Below are 23667 nucleotides of genomic sequence, written 5' to 3'. Positions count from 1 at the left end.
GAATAATTATCATGGTTGGTATGCCAATTTGTTGCGTGGAGCTAATTGCAAATGTCATTAGCCGAGGTATTTTAGTCACAGTGCCAAGATGAACCAAGATATCAGTCTCAGAAATGAACCAAGATATCAGTCTCAGAAATGAACCAAGATTGTCCTTTTTTTTTTTTTTTTGTTTTTATCGAGAAAACCGTTTCTATTATCTCATTTGCCAAATGAATCCCTGGATCCAGTTTTCTAGTTTATCCAAGAGATCTATCTGGGAAGCATCCTGAAGCATTCCCCAATCATCATTTGGGTGCAGTTCTTGCCATACTTTCATTAACAGATCATTAACAATTCGCAACTCTTTTCTAATGTTTATAATGGCATACAAGTTCCATAGGCAAAGAATGATAATTAACCATAGGAGAATATTGTTGAGTAGGGATTCCTTGGCAGAGTCTGGTGTGAGAGAGTCGTACGGTACGACATCTATTGTTGACGACTTCGTGGAAGATTTTTCCGACAGCATAGTGAATGAATGTAGTGTGTGTGTGATAGTAATGAGAGGGATAATATACAAAGACGATAGAATGATAACTGGGAAAACAATTGGAATGGGAATAATTATACTTATATTATATGTGTAGGGGGAAAAAAAAAGAAAAAAAAATAATAACTGTGCCAATTTGGGAAGTGCAAAGGGAAGAATAAAGTTCGCGGAAACACTTATAAGGAAACATCATGAAGAAATGCAACTTAATTATGCAAGGACTATAGAAGCTTCCAATTTATGTTTTTCAGTCCTCTCGCCAGAGTCGTCTCCCAGGTAACCTCCCATGATTCTCTGTTCACTCCCGAAACTCCCAGAGATATTTTATTGTACTGTAGTGTTTGTTGTTTTGTAAGCAGTAAAATGAAAGGTCTTGATTTTACACCATCTTCTCATTCTCTTCATTACTGCTACTGCGTATGATCCAATTAATATAAAATAAGCGTTAAGATTAACCAAGCCCCTTCTAATCTTCTTATAAAGTTGTGCACCACTAGTAAAAGACAATGTGAAATATTTCCAACGTCCGTGACACTTTTCCGGAGGGACAGCCCTTAGTATTATTTTTCGCGTGGCAATTTACAGTTTGTTCACAAAAAATAAATTAGAGCACAACAGGCGTGCTTATTCAGGCAGACAGACAGGCAGATTCTGTCCGTATCAAGTTGGAGAGTCACCAAAAACAGCATTGTACTTACGGAACGGTTCTCTCCATCTCGTTTACTTTATTTTCTCTCCTTCAATAATAATACACTACGCTTTGAAATGCAGAAGTAACATTTCTTTATTAGCAAAATGCTCGACAAAACTTGAATATCAAATATATAACATAACCAACATATTGCACAGCATACAACAGTAATAACCTTGACCCAGAAAAAAAAATAACAAACATAGAAGAAGAAATGATGCAAAAATGAGAAACAAATAAACAGCTAATTCCACAAGAAATAAAAGAAAATCATTTGAATTGAGATACTCGTCTAGTATGAAGTACTAACTCATCTAGTTTGAGGTACTTATCTAGTTTGAGATATTCATCTAGTTTTCAAAATACTCGACTTTGAGACTACTCATTTCGCTTTAAGATTTTTTTCAAACTTCTCGAATTCAGAGATCGCAATTTGCTCTTCTGGATCATACACTTGCTTAACCCCCGTTACTTCTGGAACAAAATATGTCAACATACCCTCAATCCCATGCTTCAACGTTGTCTCACTCATCGAGCATGAAGTGCATGCTCCACTCAACTTCACAAACACAGTGCCGTTGTCAAAGTCATACCCACGAAATTCCATATTACCCCCGTCTTCTTGAATGTTTGGCAAGATCCGTTCCTGGATCAATTTGTAAATATCATCGTACAATTCATACTCTTCGGTGGTCTGTGGTAATCTAGCATCACTATATATAGTCAACCCCATCAATTCCTGATTGATACTACCACCATATTTATCATTCATGGTCATTGAGAAATCATTCTGTTGTTGAGATTCTGAGCCATGCCCGACAGTGGCGGCATCCAACGAATAATATCGCGGCAAACCATGATTGGTAAGCAATGCCGGGGTAAATTTGGCAAATGATGACAAGGTCAATCTATGAATGGTGGTTGAGCTAATCAAGTGTCTAGTGCTTCTTGTCAAGATTGATCTGGAAAACATTTTGTGGTAGATTCAATAAATACAGGTACCAAAGAATGAGGTTAAACACATTGATAAAATTGCAAAGATGTCATTCAAATAATTTTTTCTGTTTGGTTTTTTCCGTGTGGGAGTGATGAGTGAGTCTCCGATACTCGCAAAAGGTCACATGAAAGTCACGATATATACCATGTAATGAACTGCAGATATACGCACCCATCAAGCCACAAAAAAAAAAAAGCAACACCAGAAGGGAAATCCCGGCCGATCCCGGTGATTGATACCATACTGTTTATGGATTATTCTCACACACTCCTTCCTACAAAATTCTCAATCAAGATGAGATTGTCCCACAAAATTAGGTATTAAATATATAACATTAGGTACAATATATATAACGTATAATAACCATCTCCCCAAACCATTACACCGTTCTTGCCGTCGTCTCTCACCCTTCCTTCCGGGCCATCATAACCACGCCCGAACTTCTCCGAACAGCAATTACGAGCCCCTGGACAGTATGCTAGGGCCCAGATCCCTCTCTCCCGGGGGAATTGCGATTTTTACCCCAGATTTTCTTTTCCTTTGTGACTTGCCGGGACTGCTTTGACAGGTCTTCGTTACTCGAAACTACTATAAATACCCATGGTTATTCTCTCTACCCAGTGAACCATAAGATGTTTTCTTAGTTGTAAGCAATACTTTTTCTACATCCACTTCGCTGATTCCAATTTTTTTTTTATTTGTTTCTTCATCACCATGTCATTTGATCATTCACAATTCAAAAGCGCCCTTGGTCTTGATCCAGAGGCTATTGTTCGTCACAACTCCTCGGTATCAATCCTTTACGAAGATGGGCTACAGGAAAAAGGCACCATAATATCTTCTACTGGGGCTTTAACCGCGTACTCTGGCTCGAAAACCGGTCGTTCTCCAAGAGACAAGCGGATTGTCGATGAAGAAACCTCGACCCATAACATTTGGTGGGGCCCAGTCAACCGCAAGGTCAATGAAAATGTATGGAAAATCTCGAAAGAACGGGCTAAAGATTACCTTAGAACTAGAGACAAATTGTTTGTTGTGGATGCTTTTGCTGGATGGGACCCAAAGTACCGGATTAAAGTGAGAGTCGTGTGCGCTAGAGCTTACCATGCGTTGTTTATGAAGAATATGTTGATCACTCCTACCGAAGAAGAACTCAAAACTTTTGGCGAACCTGATTTCACCATTTACAATGCCGGTCAATTCCCTGCCAATCGATTCACTGATGGTATGACCTCTTCTACCTCAGTGGAAATCAATTTCAAAGAAATGGAAATGGTAATTTTGGGAACCGAGTACGCAGGAGAAATGAAGAAAGGTATCTTTACCGTAATGTTTTACCTCATGCCTATCAATCACAATGTGTTAACCTTGCATTCTTCTGCCAACCAATCTACCGATGACACAAAAGATGTAACTCTTTTTTTCGGTCTTAGTGGTACAGGTAAAACTACCCTTTCTGCTGACCCTCACCGGTTGCTCATTGGTGATGACGAACATTGTTGGTCTGACGATGGGGTCTTCAACATTGAAGGTGGGTGTTACGCCAAATGTATTGGATTATCTCATGAAAGAGAACCGGATATTTTCCAAGCCATTCGTTTTGGCTCGGTGCTAGAAAATGTCGTGTATGATAAAGAAACCCGGGTGGTGGACTACCATGATATTTCCATTACCGAGAACACTAGATGCGCTTATCCTATTGAATTTATTTCCAATGCTAAAATTCCTTGCATTGCCAATGAGCGCCATCCTTCCAATATCGTGCTTCTCACTTGTGATGCTCGTGGGGTGTTGCCAGCGGTATCTAGACTCACCCCAGAACAGGTAATGTACCATTTCATTTCTGGGTATACTTCCAAAATGACCGGCACTGAAGAAGGGGTTACCGAGCCTCAAGCAACTTTCAGTTCCTGTTATGGGCAACCTTTCCTTGCATTGCACCCAATGAAGTACGCGGCAATGCTCTCATCAAAGATGGAAAAGCATCAAACCAAGGCTTGGTTATTGAACACTGGGTGGGTCGGACAAGGTATCAATAATGGTGGTAAGCGTTGTCCACTCGCGTTCACCAGAGAGATCTTGGATAATATCCATAATGGAAGTTTAAATGATGTGGAATACGAGACTTACCCAGTGTTCAACTTGCAAGTACCTAAGTCCTGTGGTAATGTTCCTAAAGAGCTTTTGAATCCGTTCCATGATGCAGCTCACAGTAAAGGGTTAAATGGAAGATTGCAGGATTTGGCTCAATTATTTGATGAAAATTTTGAAACTTATAAAGGTGGTTGTACCAAAGAGGTTATCAATGCTGGTCCAAAGATTTGAGTTTTTGTTTAAACATTGGGTTTTCTTCATTTTTCTAATAGTTTGCTTTATTTTAGTTGTGGTTGGAAGTTTTTTCTTTTTTTTCTTTTTAATTTATCCTCTATTTAGTTGATCTGTTTATTTATGACTTGGTTTTCATTTCTGTTTTCATTTATATTCTTTCTGAAAGAAAAAAAAATACATATTCACATTCATAATCTTTTGAAGCTGGAGCATAATACTATATTATTGACTGGGATTGATTACGTATTGGTGTATGTACAGTTATGAAAGGGAATAAAATTATGATAAGAATCCATATTCTTTGATACATTATAATAATACCTAGCAGGTGATACAATGAAAAAAAGCACTTGTGCTGTCAGATTGAGTAGGTGATTCATTAGACAACACTTTATAAATTCAAGTAAAAATTTTCATTTTTTGAATTGTGAAAGAGAACCAAGAATATTTCGAGGTAAAAACAAAAAAAAAAAAAGTTCTTAGATGGTTTTTTTAATCATTATGTACTAATGAAACGCAACTCACTAATATCTTGACTTAGGAACTGCCTAATGAAAAGCAAACTTCGTTTCATTTTATTTTTTTTGTTCTCTACGATTGCTAGCAAACATCTCAATGGTCAATTAATCTTTTTCAAAAGTTCTGATTCGCGTTCCTTCATTTGAGGTGCCATTTATGCTAGTTTGTGACAATTAATGACTTACATCGCACAGTATAGAAGAATTTTGTAGGTATGATCCGCACCTAGAAAATTGGATGGAAAAAATCTGTCAAACTCTCGTCTGGTTTAAGAATAATTACACATTGGAAGTGGAGAAAACAATATTAGCGATGGCTACAAAAAAAAAGTGTATTGGTGGTTTAGCACGGTAAAACATGAGTTAAAAGCGTCGAAAGATCTCTAAATTATCGGGAAACTCTGGTGTCTTTCAGTTGGGTTTCCTTCCTCACGAGATATTTTTAAGGATTTTATTGAATTTCAGTGACGCGGAAACCAGGACCTCACTGGAGCAGATCTATAATCAGATCAATAATGAACTTTGGAAGATTTAAAGAGTTTGACGGTTACGGGGCGGAATACACTTGGTTCTTTAGAATTTCTTACAAACTTGGAGTCCTTGACATTGCCGCAAAGTAGCTGTAATGTTTTCAATTTGAATCTGAATGATTTATCATCGTCTAAGAATATCAATTCGCTTCCCAAGTTTCGGGTTTTGAAGTTTGAAAATCCTTTTTGTCAACAAAACAAAATAACGAATTTTAATGGTGCGTTTTCAAGGTTAAATCAATTAGAAGAGACACATTGAATATTGTGAGAAATGATCTCTCAAGGCTCAACTAAGTAGACGAGGAAACACCCTCAATGTGGCATTTCTCAATGACAGTGGTCATTTTATCGAGAATAAGTTTCAATAAAGTTAACTTCCAATTGGAAGGCCTAAATTTTTAGTACATTTATAACATTATTATAGCTTGCTCATGTTGTGGAAAAGAGACGTTAATGATATGATCAATTTCTGGAATCCGTTTTTTACGGAATAACCAACCGTGACGCAGACTTACATGGGTTAACCGCGGTGCCAATGAACTAAAATACAAGAATGTAAATTAATTCGTTAAGGTAAAACTCCATTGCAAGCATGTTTAATTATAAATACTAGATGATAATGTGTCAGGTTTCAGTATGACTGTTAGTGTAAAGTATCAATAGTAGTGAATTTTTTTTGATGATTTTATTTATTACTTTGTATTTTTAATAAGTAGAAATTATCTTCAGTTTTAACATTTTGCATTTTCTTGTTGTTTATCACGATTTATACTATTCTTTAGAAATTCACATGCGTGGTTTAATTAACACTTTGCACTGCAACTTGTACCTGAATGCTCATTTACTTAAACTTAACTAATAATTTCAACCGAGGTGGTTGTATTCATAGATGATATTATTGAGTTTATTAGATATTAAAATTCAGAACTGTAGAATATTGGCATCATATAAGCAGAGAAGACAGGGAATAATTCGTTGAAAAAATCATTTTGGGTATGAGAAAGTTGTAGAAAAGGAAAGAAGAATGCTGAATCAGAGATTCTTTTTGAAAATAAAATGAGGGAGATCAAGAAATAGAAAAATTCAATTAGAAAACATTTCAAATTAAATACTAATGAACAATGGATCAAAGTAAGTGCTGTAGGTATCGACGATCTCGTTGTAGCTGGTATCAGTGTCAGTACACATATCTCCACCAGTTGGACCAATGTGTGGACAGTGAACAGCTGGTCTGAAAGGCAACATGACTTGATGCAAGTTACGACAGAAAATGGTGTCTCTACCACCTTCGAAACCTTGACCGAGTCTCACAGTAGACAAGAAGGCCACACATGTCTCATAGCTAGAATATTGTTGGTTTTCCCCAAGACAGTACTCTTGATGAACTTCACAAATCGATTCGATGGCCAAGCCAGTGTAAATTTCAAGAGATGTTTTATTTGGATATAGGGAGCCATATTCTTCACCAATCAATTCTTGGACATAAGCGTTAGTTTCTTCATAAGCTCTGTCGAAGTTTCTGAAAATCCCATCGTACTCCGCGATTTGTAAGTACCCGTTGGTCTTGACAAGGACGAACCACAAGTCAATCTGTATTGGAATATAAAAATCAGCCTGAGGAATGTAGAACTCAACATTAACCGAACTAATGGCCTTCATGTCGTCATACAAAAAGTTTAACATTGTGTAATTGAGAGGGATCCCGACCATTCTGAATTTCACTTCAAAAACGTTACTAAACAAACCAAAGATGTATTCGGTGTTCAATTCATCACCTTCGAAATCACGAGTCAAACTCACTCTCCCTTTACAATCTTCAGTAAAGTAAGTAGAGTTGATTTTCAAGGCTTCTGCATCATCAGTAGGGTTAATGAAGGATGTCCAGAATTTTTTGACAAAGGTGAAAGCTTCAAGTTTTTCATTCTCATTGCTAGGAAAGCAGGAATCTGACTTCGAAGATGAAGCTGATGATACTGTAACAGAAGAACCCGCGGAAGAGCTTGTGGAGGAACTAAAACTACCAGATGACCCCTTAGTGCCAAAGACAGTTGAGTTTGTTATATTGTAAGGACTGACAATGTGTCTTTTCACTGGAGCCACAACCTCTATTGGAGAATATGCTAAGTAAGCAGCAGTTGTGAATTTTGAGGCTAATGCAAGAGCCACGATGGCATTAAATAATTTCATGATTGAAGACGACTGTCAGAATAAATAAAAAGTAGTATTGAGAGTGAACATGCATTAGTAGGTAGCGGAAAATATAGGGAAGATGGACGATTTATATTGCTAAATTTTCTCCTTTTTTTCTATTGTGAAAGTAGGAAGCTTTGATTGAGTTCATGCTGTTTAATGTATAAGCACGACGGAGATAATTAAGTGTGTTGTTTTGGGAAGCTATTTTTCTTGTCATTTTGGAGGCCGAGATCTGGGGACAATCCCAAATTCTAATTTTTCTGCATGCCTAAAAATTGGCAACTTCCATCTGCCAAGATAGCTTGCGGGCACACACAAAAAAGGGAACAAAAAAAAGTACGAAACTCCCTTTTCATATACGAATGTAAATACCTTTGTATATGGCGTCACTTCTAGAAAGTCCGACTGCACGTCCACCAAAATGCGTGCAAGGATAATTATTAGTTCGAATACAACTGCCAACCATATTGCACCTATCATTCTCCTAAAGTACTTTCTTTTCTTAGAATTTGCCAAAAGCTCGCAAACTTTCCTTATATTTCACGTATGCAGAGCATATAAGCTACCAAAACGATAATCGTAAAAAGAAGAAATGAGTCGAGGACGAATGAAAATTCTTATTTAATCGGGTCATAGAAAAATTGGCATAATGCAATCCATAGTCGTAAGCATCATGCGCTTTAATCTACTATTATTGTCAGTACTAAATACACGGCTCTTAGACATATGTTCTACACTAGCTATAAAGACTAAAATATAGTTATTGCTTAGAATGTTCATAAATTGAGGAGAATTTATTTACATGGATTTAGTACAGCTATATTATGCTAGCATAATATCACACCATTGATAGGAGGAGGTGGTACAATAAATCCGATTCGGATTGAGCTAAACAGCTAAGAACATCAATTTGATGTCAACCAATCGTAATCTTGAATGAAAGGTACAGAAACCATCTACTCGTTAAGCTGGGGCTGTAGCTATATAGATATATATACATATATATATTTACTATTGCTTCCCCATGTCTCAAGATAACTCTACTAGTAGATTTCTACTAGTAATCATCAATTCGGTGATCACCAATCCGGTGAACACTAACTATCATCAACATGCTAAATTAATGTTATTATTATTCCAAATAAAATATATAATTTGTTAACCCATACTATAAGCATCAGGCATTAGAATGATCAGACCACTGAGTATAGTTTGATACCTCATTAACAGGAACAAGCGAAGTATTCATTTATTGGCCGATTGAGTGGTCGGATAATCTTCACTTTATCTAGCCTGCCTCTTACTCTACTACTGTTATAGACTGCAAGCTCCCAAGATCCTTAAATGAGGTTTCTTTATATTAGAAATTTCCCATCCCATGTGCAAATTAGTTCGTCTTGACCTATCGGTGCAATCTATATCGTTCAAGAACGCCGTAAAGTAGACAGGCTGTGTGCAGTTACGCCAGTGGCCAATATGCGACCACTAGCGTGGTGCGCACCTCTCTAGTGGTATGTGTCCCAATACTGGCAAGTGGTTTTACTATATCAAACACCTTATTACTCTCATGAAATACAGCCAAACATGGAAAGCAATATGCTAAGAGAAAAAAGAATAGATTGAATGGCTCAGAGAAATTAACAGTCATTATTAATCCTCATAAAAATTCCTATAATTATATAATAAAGCAGTCTTTTTGGAATGTTTTTGCATAACGTCGTCATTTATTAATTGATGAAAGTATAGGGGAAATAAAAATAAAAATCCATTTTTATATAACTAACAACCTACACTGCTCCCTTCTTTCTTTTTTAGCTTGCTACTACTTATGTAAACTTGTATCTTTATAGCAAGCTAAGAAAGAAAAGGAAAATACATTTTGCTTCTTTTAATCTGAGCTTAAGCATAATTCACTCGCCGTGACTTCCGCTAATTCAGAGGAATATGAGCCATCAATTGCATTTAGTTGATATTTTTGGCTTCTCTTTCATTATGTGCTTGTGCTTTTTTCTTTCTTTTTCTTTCTTTTTTTTGGCTGCTTAAAATCTTTTGTTAATGTGTAAACATCACCACCTTTTTAATGTCATCTATTTGTACTTTGCCCTTCTTATCAACATTTCCATGATCATTATAGCCCTTATACATCATTATATTTCTTATTGTTGTTGAAATTACAAGATAAGACCATCTGTTGCAACTAATATCAAGCAGGTACTTCTAAAGTATCTCAAGGCAACTATCACTCTACTAAAAATATAGAGCTATGAGATCAAAATAGCGAAGCATATGGAAGAATCAATTGAATAACTAATACATTATTGAATAGTAAATTCTTTGACATCTTTCTGATCCCGAATCCACAAAATTTTGTATCCAAACATTCATCTCCGTCTCAGAAAAGTTTGTAGTTTTTACTACTTGAAATCCTAATAAAGAATTTTAATTTCCCCGTTGATTGGCAAGAGTTCTAGTTTATTAATCAATCACATTTCGTCCAAATCTTCTCCCTATTGAGGCGGCTCATAGACATGTCAAAAATTTTATTGCTAGGGGATCGTAACCTCCACATAAAATCAGTACACCACTATGGGTGACATCCTTACATGATATACCGTTGAGATGGTCAATATTTACCAGATCATATATATAATAGTATACCATTATGATAATAAATATTGTTGAAGCAGAACAACGAATTATTCAAAATACATTTAATGCAATCCAACCTCTGGTACATATTTGATACTTGGTATTAGGTTGCATGAAAATCTTTCATAATGTTTATATTAACCACATATTACGAGTAACTTAGCAACAGGCCCTTATCCAGCTATTTTGAGATATTACTTTCGTTCCATGCTTCTCTGGCTTTGAATAAAGAATATTTTTTTTTTTTTTTTCATTTGGAAGCATTTTTAAGCTTACTATTTTTTTACCCCTTCTGAGAGTTTCGCTCTTGCATAATGATCTGTTTCTCGTAGTTGGAAGCCTTTAATATTGAGAAGCCCCAGCTGACTAACTTGAGTGACACCACATTAAATAAACGCAATATTTGAATATTGGGCAATCCAATATGTTCAGATTTCTAATTCTTGTAGCAAGTTAGATTTTTGGTATATTAGGCCTGACAAAGCATCATTATTAATCCAAGGTTATCAGGTCATCTCAATATCTAGTTAATCTTCATTCGGACTGGACTTTTTTCCTGGAAGCTACAAAGAAAGCATAACTTGGAAAGTTCCCAATCAATCAAAATTTTGTAGGAAGTAGAGGTACAGTTTATGTTTAAAGGCTGTTTCTTCTATTAGCAAAATGACGCCTGGGGAAATTAATGTTTTTGACGTAATCATGTGATTACTGATCTTTCAATTGTGCCGACAGTGTGGATCAGCTGCAAAAACACCTCATCACCAAGGAGATAGTAGTTTTTCATTGAATAAAAATATGAAATTATACCCATAAATAAGAACCTGTATGACTGAATAAATATTTCAAAGAATTAATAAAGACAAAAAAATTAATATAAATCAGCACAGTTAAAAAAAAAATTCGAAAATGGAAATGAAAAGGGGAGGGAAAAAACAAACAAACATACACTATAATCCATAATTTCTAATTTAAATCTAACAAAAATCATACCATCTAACCAATCATCATATTCTAATTAGTATGGAGTGGTCTAGAATTATGTGGTTCAAATGGGTTCTCACTTTCTGGCGGATATGGGGCGCCACCAGGTCCACCATTATATCCTCTGTATGGCTCCGAAAGTTGAATATCTTCACGGTATTGATCATTATGAGGCATGGAAACTGGGATTGGGTCCACCTGGCGAGAGAACTGAGGTTCATTCAAAGGAGCAAACCCTTTAGCCTTCTCTGGACGCCTAAGACGGCCCCAACATAAAACTCTACCAAAAGAATCATCCCAGCCAGGAATACGAACACAAAATCTGTTTATGAGAGCCAAGATCCAAAGAAGTATAATGATACCAAAGACAATCAGAGAAATAACTACCCCTGTTAAACATCTACCAGTACAGCCGGATCCATCATCATCATCATCATCAAGATAAATAGGGTATATATAACGCCCGTATAGGGACATTTCGTCCTCACCGTAGTTTGGTGGCATCTTGAAAAGTATATCTATTGTATTGGGGTTGTCGTGGCCCCAGACTTGTTATTCATAAAGGCCGGCAACATCGTTTTTTATATTGCAACTATCCGCAGGGTCCCAGACCCCATTTTTGAGATTAATCGATGGGTCTTTCAGGGGAAGGAAAAAAAAAATAGAGTAGTAACCCGGCGAGAGTCTAAAAAAGGTTGTTACCGAATATATGTTTCATATTATGATACACCCATGTAGCCTTAACAATAAGCTGGGAAAAGAAATTGTTACTCAATCTGTTTTCAATTGCTATTTGTAATAGTGATGAAGGTATCTTATGTCAGAGACTCTGTGTAATGTTTTAGAACTGTTGAATAATAATAAGCTTATTTTTTATTTTTTTTTTCAAGTGATTCTCACTAGTGAGAATTGCCCAAAAAATGTCGCTGACCATTGAAAAAAGTTTCCGTAAATTTTAAAAGTTACTGCTAAAATCTTGCAAAATTCTCGCTGGCCCTATTATTATTCTTAAAAGACATTAAAAGAGAATAAAATCGGAGTATCAGAACAGAGAAGCGCAAAAATTTTAGGTGATAGATACATGTGAATGTACATTTCTGAGTATTGATATGATTTGTAGACAAAATATGATCATAACGTGCCTGTAAATAGTATCGATATCCAGTATTGACAACAGCCAGAAGCATTTCCTTTACAAAAATCAAAGTAAAGTGGGGTCACTGATATTCCTGATATTTAGGAAAAAGAGAAAAAAAAGAAATATATAAGATATGATCGTGTGTTATGTTGTAAACTTGAACAGCTTTTCACTGGCTAGTATTCATCTTTTGTTCAATTTTAAATATACAGGATTAAATCTTTCAATTATTATATTTCAGTGATTATTATTCTTATCTCAGCAAGTGATATTAAAGAAGTTGAAAAGAGAAATGTTATATTTGAGAGTGTTAAGTAATAGCAGCAGACTTTATATTAGCCTTGAAAATTCATATGAAACACAAAATTAGCATTATATTAGTTTAGCTTCAGAATTAAGATGATTCTCAAGCGTAAAGAGCCACAAAGGCAAAAGACGAATGGAAAAGGAGAAAGAAGAATAAAAAAATAAAGAAAAAGAGCTTTGCCCATCCATGAGCAAGATTTTTTGTTCACATCACTTCGTATTTCGTACCTTCCTTTTTTATTTTCCACCATAATATCCCACCTCCGACGATAACAGCTAAGAATGTGACCAATTGAGCAATCAAACCTGCAAAAACTGGGGGAAACAATAAAAGATTGTCAATATTGGTACTGTATACTGTAGTATATATTTTAAAAACCCTGTAAACTTGATAGCAGATCATTGGAATCCAAATAATGCCACTACCAACAAACCACAAAGCCATGATTTTTGTGAGAGTTCTTTTTTTATCTACTGATTCATGGTTCTTATTGCGCAAGTAACTCACTGAGATTAGAAAAACGGCCATGATAACAATATAGGCGATGTGAATAACACCAATAGCAATTAATGTGGGATTGACGTCCTTCATGGGTGTAAAATAGTTAGTAGTCCAATAATCAAGAGGAAATGTGGCATACATCAAGAGCACCACTGCAATGAAGTACAAGTTGAAATATGCCAACGCCGAAAGTTGAATAACAAGCTTTGTGACCGTGGAAACTTTTTCTGTATCTTCAACAGAGGCATTTGAACTGATTCCGCTTGCCACTGGTTCAACATCCTTATTTTCCTCTGGTGTAATGTTGGTAACGCATTTCTGATTTAATTCACTAAGTCTTTCAGAAAAATACAAAAGTTTTGAATAATCCAAGCTCTGTTTGAACAATAAAATAAATGCCACAAAGCACATCAAAATCGCAATAGCTGAAGGTTTACCTTTCCCCATTGGTAATAATGCTTCCAAAATTGGTTCATAGACATCAGTGAAATAAAGCTCCAATTGTTCTCGCGGTCCTTCATATGATTCTGGATCGAGAGGATATTGATGAAATGTAATCAAATATTTCAACACATAGACAGCATAAGTCTCACTTTCTGGGACAGAGTTGATAGTTGATAGCTGAGCAAAGCCGTAATATTGGCAGAAATTGGCAATATTGAACATGAAATAAACAGCGCCATTGAGGAGAATAAAAGCAATAGTGACTGACGCGGCAAACAAGCATTTTATCTTGGTCAAGCTATGTAAACAAATGGTTTGCAGCTTGGAAGATTTTTGGGAATTTTTCAAGATTTGCAAATATTTTGGATATTTATGGTCTCCAGAGCGGACAAAGCAGATGTAAGTCGCTATCGAAATCCCAAGAATTGCAAAAATAGAAATGATGGAAACCAAATACCAAGAAAGCAAGAACTTTTTCCGAACAGTATAAATATAAGACATGAAACCGATGCCCAAAATCGATGCCACGCAAGACAAAATAATGTTGCCGAGCAATAATTGCCCTACTTTTAATGCCAATTCCTCTTTCTCATCTGCTTTATTATTGTCGGTTGGTAAATTCAGAGTACCCAGCTTCTTCCACCATTGAAGTGATTTGGGATTTTTCTCTTTGTAAAATAAAGAGATCAAATAGACTGATACCATAAAATTAAAGATCAAGAACAAGTAATGAAAAGGCGCAAACGCTCCCCGGAAATAATACATCGTCTCAACATATTCAGAAGATCTACTGATATATGAATTCAGGCCATTATCCTTAACTGTTGGGTCGTAGTAATACAACAGAGTAAGTGTTGGAAGCATGTATCCACTTGTCAGGGTTATTATAAATGTAATGAGCATGTAAAAGTTCCCCAACTTTAATGCAGTAATAGATTTTCTATCAACAGCAAAATAAAGATAAGTGAGAACTAACACAGTCAAACCAATGAGGATCATTGCGATAATACTGAGAGCATCATATGACTTCTGGATAGTCTTATATGGGAAATTGATAGACATCACCAAGTCATAAACAATAAAGAAACCATTGACAATCAATAATGCCTTATAGTTCTGGACGACGAGTACCATACTTCTGGTACTCATTGAGCTATTCATAGATTTGAATCTTTCCCAACTAAGTTCTTTACCTAATTTCCATACGAAAAGTATAACCTGAGCAACAATTGTCAATCCCGAGAGAGCAATGATCCAATAACTACTGAATTTCACCAAGATAGTGTCACCTTTAGGTGCTACACCCAATTCTTTCGGAAAATTGCACATATACAGAACAGAACTGGCGAAAACTGAAACCAAGAAAACAAGGACATACAAGGCTTGTATAGTGTTTTTGGTAATGAGTGCGTTGAGTGACATGAAAATCTGATACACTCTGGCGAAGATAAGCATGGCAGATCCCACTGTGAGTGCTTGTCTCTGGAACACTGGATACATTGAGTTTCCTTCGAATTTAAAAGAATGAGCTGAGTTGTAAATAATGAACACTTGGAAAGGCAAAATGAGGATGGTGGACAATACCGAAAACCCAATAAAGACATAGAATGATTTAGAAACATGTTTACTGGAAAAGCGTCTGAATGGTTTACTAAAGACATTGAGGTAATTATGTTCTTTAGCATTCGCAACGGTTTCAGGAATCACAAAATGGTCATCGTATGGTTCTGTTTTTTCCTCTTGTGGTAGCTCTTGAATAGTGTTGTCGTTGTCAGCCACCAATTTTTTTTTGGTCAACAGATCCTTCCTGAAATTACCATCAAGGGAGCTGCGTTTATTTGGGTGCTTAGCAGTATCAAATTGGTTGACTTCATAAGTAGGGAGGTTCAAAGACTCGTCAAGATTGAATACATCTTCCTGGTTGCTGAAGAGTGCGTCATTATCTTCAAGCTTTGTTCCAGCTTCTAACTTTTTCTCATCCATCATGAAAAAAAATAAATCAAAAGGGGTTTCCAAGATGTAATTTGATTGATGGACGAAGCTAGTGGGACAATTTTCTCCTCTGTTTTGGTATCTTTTGGCTTATGTGAAGAAGAAAAAAAAAAGTGGGTTTTTCTCTCTCGCTGGATATTTTTGCGTGTAAACAGAATATATATCTCTTTTGATCCAGTCAATAGTTTTTAGTAATCCAATGAATAGTTTCACCCTGCAGATCTCAAGAAAAGACGGAAAAGGGATAAAGAGAGGTCCAGAGAATCAAAATAGGTGGGAACCTGCTCACTCAATACTATCCTCATACTGTATATAAATATATAAGGTTTGCAAGTATCTTATGAGCTCTTCTCACACTGTTCCATACAACTTATTACAAGGACATTGTGATAGAATCATGGGAACAGGCTGGCCCGAAACACATTACCTCTCAGGCACTTTCCTATTCTGGAACATCCGGGTATATATGCAGAGTCACCGGGCCTAAAAACTATTCGTACATCGGCTGCAGCTGATTGTTGTCTTTTAAGCCGTCACAGAATAAAGAATCATGGACAAACGGCACCCATATATATATTTATGGAGTAACACCTTATTTAATGATTACCGTTTGTACATTCACGGATATTATACAAAACATGAAAAGACTGCTCCGATCCTCTCATCCTTTAGGCGTACATGCAATCACACTTATTTTACACCGTGGCTCGGCCATCGGTGAGAGCGATAATCTTCTCCTTTTTTTAGTTTCGCTGAGGTGTTTCTAATTGGTTAATTGGTTAATTGCAGTCTTAGGATGAATTTGGAAAGTTCAACCCACGTTTTCCCCCTCACGACAATTCGTGGTAGCCAGATAAAATAAAAAAAAAACAAAAAAAAAAAGCAGAGAATACCGAACGAGAAATACAAAGTCAAAAATAGCAGTCCATCATGGAGATGAGATCTTTGGAGATACCTACAGGATAATGTAAAAAAATCCAAGCCTAAATTTCTAAAAATAAACCATCGACCATAATAGTAGTGTGTTGCAAGACAGTGTGACATATAATAGCAAGGAAAAAACACTGTCTACAGAGAAATACAAACTCTATCTCTTCTTATTTTGTAAGGAAAAAATTACACCACAGTACCTATTTAAAATGCCTCTATACGATCAATAAAAAAAACCGGAATCTATAGTGAAAACAATAAAAAGGAGATCATAACAAAGCGAGGCCAACAGCAGCCATCAAAGCACTGACACCTACAATTTGTACACTATTGGCAGCAGCCATCCCTGAAGCAGTGGTGGATCCACTAGATGAAGAGCTTGTAGAACTACTGCTCTGTGGCTTTATGGCGCTGCCAGAATAAGTAATGGTGGATCCACTAGATGAAGAGCCTGTAGAACTACTGCTCTGTGGCTTTATGGCGCTGCCAGAATAAGTAATGGTGGAAGAGCCGGATTCAGTAGTGGAATGAATGGTGATACTATTGGCAGTAGCATCGCCATGATCAGTTGAAGTAGAAGTGATACTAGTCCACCAGTCAGACCCGAGCATAACACCCAGATCGTCAGTATCAGTGGTGCCAAGGCCGTATAATTCAGTTTCCTGATTGTAAGAGGAGGACCAAGCAGCGTTGGCAGACTGCACCGAATTAAATTGAGAGAGAACAGAATTTTGACCCATCTTTTTATATATATTTTTTTCCTTTCTAAACTTGTTTAAAGATAAACGATAATGTAACTGGCATAAAAAATATAAGAAGGTATCAGGATAGAGATTTAATTTTTTCGAAAAAAAAAAACACTCTAGCAGACTACTTCACTATTCCTCTTCCAGCCATCTTTGAAACCTACATGAAACTGGATATGACCATTATTAGGAGCTTTCCACTGCCATGTAAGGAAGTCTACTATTCTAAGATCTTGTGATCCTAAAGTCTGATCTAATCTGTAGAAATTATCTTACTAAATATGTATCTACGTTTTACTTCTCATTAGGCGATTACCAAACAGACTTCAGAAAATATATACTCATAATAATGAGCCTGTTATAACGGAAGGGATGATATACTCTTTAAATATCCAATGCTCTTGCAATCAAGAGTACGTTGTAAGGGTAAATAGTCAAAGAATAAGCAGTTATTCTCAAATACAATATCCGACTCAACCCAGGCCAACTTAGAGTAGACTATCAATACACATAACTTAGAAAGGATGGGATGTTGACCATTTCAATACTCATCATAATATAAAAGCTGAAGTCATAAAGGTGAAAATTGGATCTTCATTATATACGCGCCGTATATAGTTTAATAAAACTTAATGGAGCAAGAAAGATAAAAGATTCAATTAATTATGGTAGAAATAATAGCAATTATAAAAATAATTCAGAAGAAAAAATAAAGCAGAAGAAGAAAAAATGAACTAATCACCAGAAAAAAAAATCCCCTGTTTGAAATCAAAGCATAAAATAGACAATCGCACCAAAGACACAAGTCCATAAGTGGCCGCTCATTGGCAATTTCACACCATTATTCAAATACTTAGTCCCCACATTATTGGTTCCATTGAAAAATGGTTCGGAACCATCGCTACTGGAAGGGGTGGTTGTGTTGCCTTCATAAACATTGTAGTAATTTGGGGCCCTTTTTGCACCGGGAATGGTCCCGTAGGCATCAATCACTTGAATGCTTTCCGAAGTGTTTCCTTGAAGATTTGCTTCAGCCATGTATATTTCGTAATAAGTCAAATCAAACGTAACATAGAACCAACGCAAGAAACTATTGCCAGCAATGATTGTATTATCTGTACTAGTTCCCATCTGTAAATAGCAATAATCTTTAATTTCTGACTTAGGTATAGTCTGCCCAGAGAAATAATTTTCTTGAACCATTTCCGACATTGGCTTACCAAACACTGATAGTGGGATAGAATAGTTGACCCCTTGGATATTAAGGCTCATATTATATTCCTTGAGATGATCACACTTGACAAGATTGGCACCAACGTTGTTGATATAAGAAATCCCTGGGAAAGCGTCTATCAATCTCCTGAAAGAAAAAACAGGAAGATAGAAATAAGCCTTAGAATTATCAAACTGCATTGGATGTTTAGCATAGGTGATTTGTTGGACTATTGAACCGTTGTTATTATCAGTCAAGTCAATGGAATCAATACTGATGTAGAAAGATGTTGTTGGTACATCGGAACTGGAGTCGAGACTCAACATTGGGAAAGCATAGAGGGTCCCCGTGTATTTCGCAGAGTCTACCCCACCGAAAAGAATGGATCCGGTGGCAGCTTCCATCGATTCAAGGAAAAGAGAATAGACCACTCTATTGATATACCCACTATCAACAAGTCTCATTGGGAAACTATCATAAAATGCCAAGTCCTCATTCCCAGTCAACCCAATACCAAAAGACATGTACGTCCTGTTGGAGGCAGATGCTAAACCGAAGGTATAGTCTTCTATCACGAATTCATTGAAGGTCAAAGTGTCTAGAGCCACCTTGCCTTGAGCGAAGCCATAATCTTCACCATACTGAAAAGAGAACCATTCACCAGTGTCATTGAAAGTTTCCGAGGAGTCTGAATCAAAAGTGCCAACACTACCACAATCAATGAGAGGCACGGCAGTCTGAGTCAGAAAGACGCGAGTTACTGTCTCATAGAAATATGGGGTGATTTGGGTTACTCTTCCAGTAACTCCAACGTCAGATAAAGTGGAACTTGCATTTACAACTTTTCCGGTAATAGTTGAAGCTCCAGTGTCAGATAAAGTGGACCTTGCGTTTGAAACTTGCCCAGTTGTTGTTGTCGCAATTATTGACAGAGAAAATGTGGTAGAAGTTGCCATTCCTGTTGGGTCATCACCAGTAGCAGATTTAAAATCCACTGATAAGGTGATTGTTTCTAAATACCCTTGGGTTGTGTAAACGATTGTATCGTAAATCTCAGTAACTGATGAGTCTGTATTAGTTTCTAGAAAATCGCTCAAGTCGGCCTCATACTTACTCTGTATATATTCCAAGATACCAGTATCATAATCATCGGTAGTAGCAGTGGCAGTGGAGGTATCAATGGCAGTGGAGGTATCAGTGGCAACATCAGCATCTTCTTTTTCTTCTTCTTCTTCTTGATAATCTAAATTTTCCCTTTTATAATAAAGATTGGACAGACAGTATGGATTTGATTTAGAAAACACCCATAAATCAGCATCATTGATGGTAAGTAATACAGAAAGGTTTTGTGGAGGAGTACCGAGGGAAATATTAGCCATATATAAAAGATCATTCTGATTCCAAAGCACCATTTCATCTTCCACTATTTGGGTTTTATTTCTGGAATCACGCTTCACGATTTTGGAGTAGTCCATAGGATCTTTTTGAGAAACTTCGAATGGGATCTTGAAAACTCCACCATTGTTTTCGGGGTTGATAGCACGCCAGTTTGGGGTATAGAACCGTTTATCGACGGTGGCCCCTTGGACACTGGTAATAAGAGAAGTCAAAAGTATTGAGACTTTCATTATTTCTCATTAAGATGGTATATGGGTATTGCTGTGTTTACAACTGATGGTTATTATTTTCAGGAAAGACTCTAAATAAATGAATAACTCAAAATTAATTGGTGGGTCATTCCCGATTGGGAATACCTGGAAAAAAAAAAAAAAGGGGAAAAATTATTTGATGGATCTTTCGTTTCCGAACACCAAAAGAATATAATTTATAATATTGATGAACGAATATTAGCTATGTATATTATTCTAAGATTTAATCACCACCTTTCTTATCCTATACAAAAATTGAACATTTCCAAACCCCATTGTAAACATTTGTGTTGTCGAGGTGAACGTGGTGAACGTGGTGAACGTGGTGAACGTGGGTTATAAGTTTTCCCTCCACTCCCGGAAGTGCGCACCGTGCATGATTTTCCACACCTTCAACCCAAAGAATACTAGTGCAATTTTTTAACTAATTTGCTACTATGGAAGAATATCCCTCCATCTCACCTTCATCTGTCTTGTTGTTACCATTTTTTCTTACTGTTTTTTAATCAGGGGCTGGTTTGTATGGGCTGGCGATGCTATACAAAAGATTGATATTTCATCGTCTTGACGGCCATGCTCATTTGATTGGATTTTGCCCATAAAGATAGTTTTCCATTGGTTTATTTGTACATTATTAGTATTTCCTGTCTCATTATTGGTATTAATTTTTGTAGATCTAGTAGAGTCACAAACGTTAGTGGCCCGTTTGACTTCAGAATTCATTTTGGAAGATTAATAATTGGATGTAAAGATAATAAATAGTATAGACTACTGATAGGGAGTATCAGAATAATTTGAACAATATAAGGCAATGCTATCAGGAACTTTGGCACCTTTTGTACTGGGGATCCAAGACTGATTGGCATTTGGATTCTGTTAAGAATTCTTCTTTAGTCCGGAACTATCTTCAAATTTGAGTAGGAAGCACTTAGAACTCAATTAAGCTTCATGTATCCCAATTGAAGAAGCTCAAGACATCAAGCTCTTTGCCTGAGATAAAAAAAAATCATATAACGAAAAAGAACCATGATATTCTCGAGATATATTTTCCAGCCATTCTCATCAGAATATCTTTTAAAGTGATTATTATTATTGCTTTAACACACCAAGTGACATACTGAACTATCAAGGTTGGGTGCTAACAACAGCATTTCTATATAGTAACTAGTTGCAATGATTGAGGAATCACATAACTGTAGTATCTGCTTACTCCCTTTATCATTCTATGTTTTGTGCTGTTCAATTTCCAAAGTTCTTAGCAGACTTTCATATTGAAAAATAGAACAAGAACTAAATAGCCTTGCTGTTAATTTTGGTAGTGACATGTGATGAAATGCCTTGATTACAGACCAGTTCATATTGTTCGCTTGCCGTGAAAAATTTTGAAACATAGATGAATGTGCTCGTGATGGAAAGTCAGAGGAGGTGTGACTTGGGTACTCATAAACACATTCAAAGGCTGTAGTCTTAAAGAGAAAACCTTGACTACCGTGCATGTATCTATATATAATAAAGATGGTGCTGGAATATTATTAGTACACCTAAAATTTTTAGGGTGTGACAAACAGTACTTTATTAGTTTTCCAGTAACTGGGATTACTTATACGAGGTTCAAAAACAGGAGTCGTGGGGACTAATATGTGGTTATTCTCTATCATCGTGCCAAAAACGCCGAGAATTTCCCGATATGCTTCCACAGGCCAAGATAACTCTGATTTTTCTGTGTATCACTGTGGTTTGCGGTACCCCTATGTACATGGCACATGAAATTATGTAAGAAAAGGTAAAAAAAATGTAGAAAGTATATAAAATAGCTCAACTTTCTCTCTCCTTCAAATAAATATCACCAAAAGTGACACATTATATCAATAATAATACCTATATTGTGCTTGCACCATGTTGTTCCCAACAAACTTTTTGTTATTTGCCTTGGTTACTCTGGCGTTGACTATCAGCGATAACGATTTCAGTTCATCCCAAAATGAATTGACAACAGGAAGTGGCCACATTTCCACAATGCTTGACCAAGTAATGGATATTGAAAAGCGTGGAAAACACAAGACCACAACTGTCAAAGCCAAAAATAAGAAGAAGACTAAGACTTCAAAGGGCAAAAATAAGAAAAAGGCCTCAAACAAGGCTGCCGTGATTGACGACGATGTTTTACAAGAAGCTGGTACAACTACCATCACAAACACAAATGGTGTGGCATATAAAATTAAATGGCATCCTGTGAGTACCTCCACTGCAACAGGTGGTAAGGATAAGGGTCTTGCCCGTTACTTTGGTCTGTTCAGAACCAAAGGTATTGCCTTGGACTAGTTTCCCTCACTGTCAATTTTTTTTTCTCTCTCATTTTTTAATGAATTGGTTTTCATGGTTAGTTTATTTTACTATTGCTTTCTCTTCTTATTCTTCATTGCCTTATCCTTTTTTTCATTATTATATAAAACTACTTTATGAAAGGTAATAACTTCTGATTCGTTTTTTTGGTTTATTGCATTTCTGTTGAAGTGTTTCAAAACCGAAGCCGTAAGTATTTAATAGATGAGAAGATCTATTGTCTTGATGATGATCCAGGAATGACTGAATGAGCCAATCGAATCAATCTTAACTAGTAGAAATTGGATAACTAACTAGCTAATCAGTTTCAGCCAAACCCAAACAATAAGCTACGTCTGTGTGACTCCTTTTCCTTGAATAATTATGAATAACTATTTCTGACAGACAACAGATAAGTACTGCAAACAGATATCGTTTCATAAGGCAGCTCTGCAACATGATATTCAAGATTGTTTTCTTTTTATTGTTTTGTTCTTTGCTGCAGAATTGTAAAAGTCGTGCTAAGGTATACTTCTCTTCCTGAAGGGATCATAAATTACTTGACAGAATTACCAATCTATAATAGGGTCGGCCCACCCATTTGCATGGGACTGATTATGTTGGACTTACACTACAAGTAACAATTTTAATACATTTCCTGAATAGAGAATGATTGAGCATTAATGCATTGAGTCCATATTATTGCTTTTAGATTATTGGAATAACTGTGGGACGGGATGAGTAATTGGTAAAAAGTTGTTTTTTTTTTCTTTTTTTTTTTCCGCTACATGTCCGTTTTATTACTAGTAGGGATGGTGAATAAAACCAATTAATTTGAGTAAATTTTTAGTCTCCATAATTTTGGACATTGCGTGTTGAACCACACCATTTGGCAGAGTAGCAACATTTTCCAGAAAAAAAAAAAGATCTGAAAAAGCCTAAACTCAAATATTGTAGGTAAATGCTTGGATGATTAAAATACATCATAGCAATGGAGTTTCACACC

General features: G+C 36.2%; 11 protein-coding genes across 11 annotated transcripts; 2 read left to right on the top strand and 9 right to left on the bottom strand. All coding sequences in view use genetic code 12, as the record gives it.

The window, feature by feature from the left end:
- Positions 1–196: 196 nt before the first annotated feature.
- On the bottom strand, positions 197–511 carry DASC09_025310 (uncharacterized protein; the record flags this gene model as incomplete). Its single annotated transcript, XM_064996134.1, has 1 exon — positions 197–511. The coding sequence occupies one exon, from the start codon at positions 509–511 to the stop codon at positions 197–199; it is 315 nt and encodes a 104-aa protein (XP_064852206.1).
- Positions 512–1605: 1094 nt separating this feature from the next.
- Positions 1606–2196, bottom strand: DASC09_025300 (NifU family protein; the record flags this gene model as incomplete). Its single annotated transcript, XM_064996133.1, has 1 exon — positions 1606–2196. One exon carries the CDS (start codon positions 2194–2196, stop codon positions 1606–1608), a length of 591 nt encoding a protein of 196 aa, XP_064852205.1.
- A 738-nt stretch (positions 2197–2934) lies between these two features.
- PCK1 (phosphoenolpyruvate carboxykinase PCK1) lies at positions 2935–4545 on the top strand (the record flags this gene model as incomplete). Its single annotated transcript, XM_064996132.1, has 1 exon — positions 2935–4545. One exon carries the CDS (start codon positions 2935–2937, stop codon positions 4543–4545), a length of 1611 nt encoding a protein of 536 aa, XP_064852204.1.
- Positions 4546–5575: 1030 nt separating this feature from the next.
- Positions 5576–5940, bottom strand: DASC09_025280 (uncharacterized protein; the record flags this gene model as incomplete). The annotated part of the gene is made up of 2 exons (XM_064996131.1): positions 5576–5778; positions 5907–5940. 2 exons carry the CDS (start codon positions 5938–5940, stop codon positions 5576–5578), a joined length of 237 nt encoding a protein of 78 aa, XP_064852203.1.
- Positions 5941–6700: 760 nt separating this feature from the next.
- DASC09_025270 (uncharacterized protein) lies at positions 6701–7783 on the bottom strand (the record flags this gene model as incomplete). Its single annotated transcript, XM_064996130.1, has 1 exon — positions 6701–7783. One exon carries the CDS (start codon positions 7781–7783, stop codon positions 6701–6703), a length of 1083 nt encoding a protein of 360 aa, XP_064852202.1.
- Positions 7784–11449: 3666 nt separating this feature from the next.
- DASC09_025260 (uncharacterized protein) lies at positions 11450–11923 on the bottom strand (the record flags this gene model as incomplete). Its single annotated transcript, XM_064996129.1, has 1 exon — positions 11450–11923. The coding sequence occupies one exon, from the start codon at positions 11921–11923 to the stop codon at positions 11450–11452; it is 474 nt and encodes a 157-aa protein (XP_064852201.1).
- A 1145-nt stretch (positions 11924–13068) lies between these two features.
- Positions 13069–15795, bottom strand: DASC09_025250 (uncharacterized protein; the record flags this gene model as incomplete). The annotated part of the gene is made up of 1 exon (XM_064996128.1): positions 13069–15795. One exon carries the CDS (start codon positions 15793–15795, stop codon positions 13069–13071), a length of 2727 nt encoding a protein of 908 aa, XP_064852200.1.
- Positions 15796–17000: 1205 nt separating this feature from the next.
- On the bottom strand, positions 17001–17471 carry DASC09_025240 (uncharacterized protein; the record flags this gene model as incomplete). The annotated part of the gene is made up of 1 exon (XM_064996127.1): positions 17001–17471. The coding sequence occupies one exon, from the start codon at positions 17469–17471 to the stop codon at positions 17001–17003; it is 471 nt and encodes a 156-aa protein (XP_064852199.1).
- A 774-nt stretch (positions 17472–18245) lies between these two features.
- Positions 18246–20318, bottom strand: DASC09_025230 (uncharacterized protein; the record flags this gene model as incomplete). Its single annotated transcript, XM_064996126.1, has 1 exon — positions 18246–20318. One exon carries the CDS (start codon positions 20316–20318, stop codon positions 18246–18248), a length of 2073 nt encoding a protein of 690 aa, XP_064852198.1.
- A 513-nt stretch (positions 20319–20831) lies between these two features.
- DASC09_025220 (uncharacterized protein) lies at positions 20832–21062 on the bottom strand (the record flags this gene model as incomplete). Its single annotated transcript, XM_064996125.1, has 1 exon — positions 20832–21062. One exon carries the CDS (start codon positions 21060–21062, stop codon positions 20832–20834), a length of 231 nt encoding a protein of 76 aa, XP_064852197.1.
- Positions 21063–22235: 1173 nt separating this feature from the next.
- Positions 22236–22661, top strand: DASC09_025210 (uncharacterized protein; the record flags this gene model as incomplete). The annotated part of the gene is made up of 1 exon (XM_064996124.1): positions 22236–22661. One exon carries the CDS (start codon positions 22236–22238, stop codon positions 22659–22661), a length of 426 nt encoding a protein of 141 aa, XP_064852196.1.
- Between the last annotated feature and the right edge of the window lie 1006 nt (positions 22662–23667).

Source organism: Saccharomycopsis crataegensis, assembly GCF_037102585.1.
Source record: "Saccharomycopsis crataegensis DNA, jcf7180000000075, whole genome shotgun sequence".
NCBI classification, from domain to species: Eukaryota; Fungi; Ascomycota; class Saccharomycetes; order Ascoideales; family Saccharomycopsidaceae; genus Saccharomycopsis; species Saccharomycopsis crataegensis.
The sequence above is the reverse complement of the archived record's forward strand: the minus strand, read 5'-3'. Positions and strand labels throughout refer to the sequence as shown.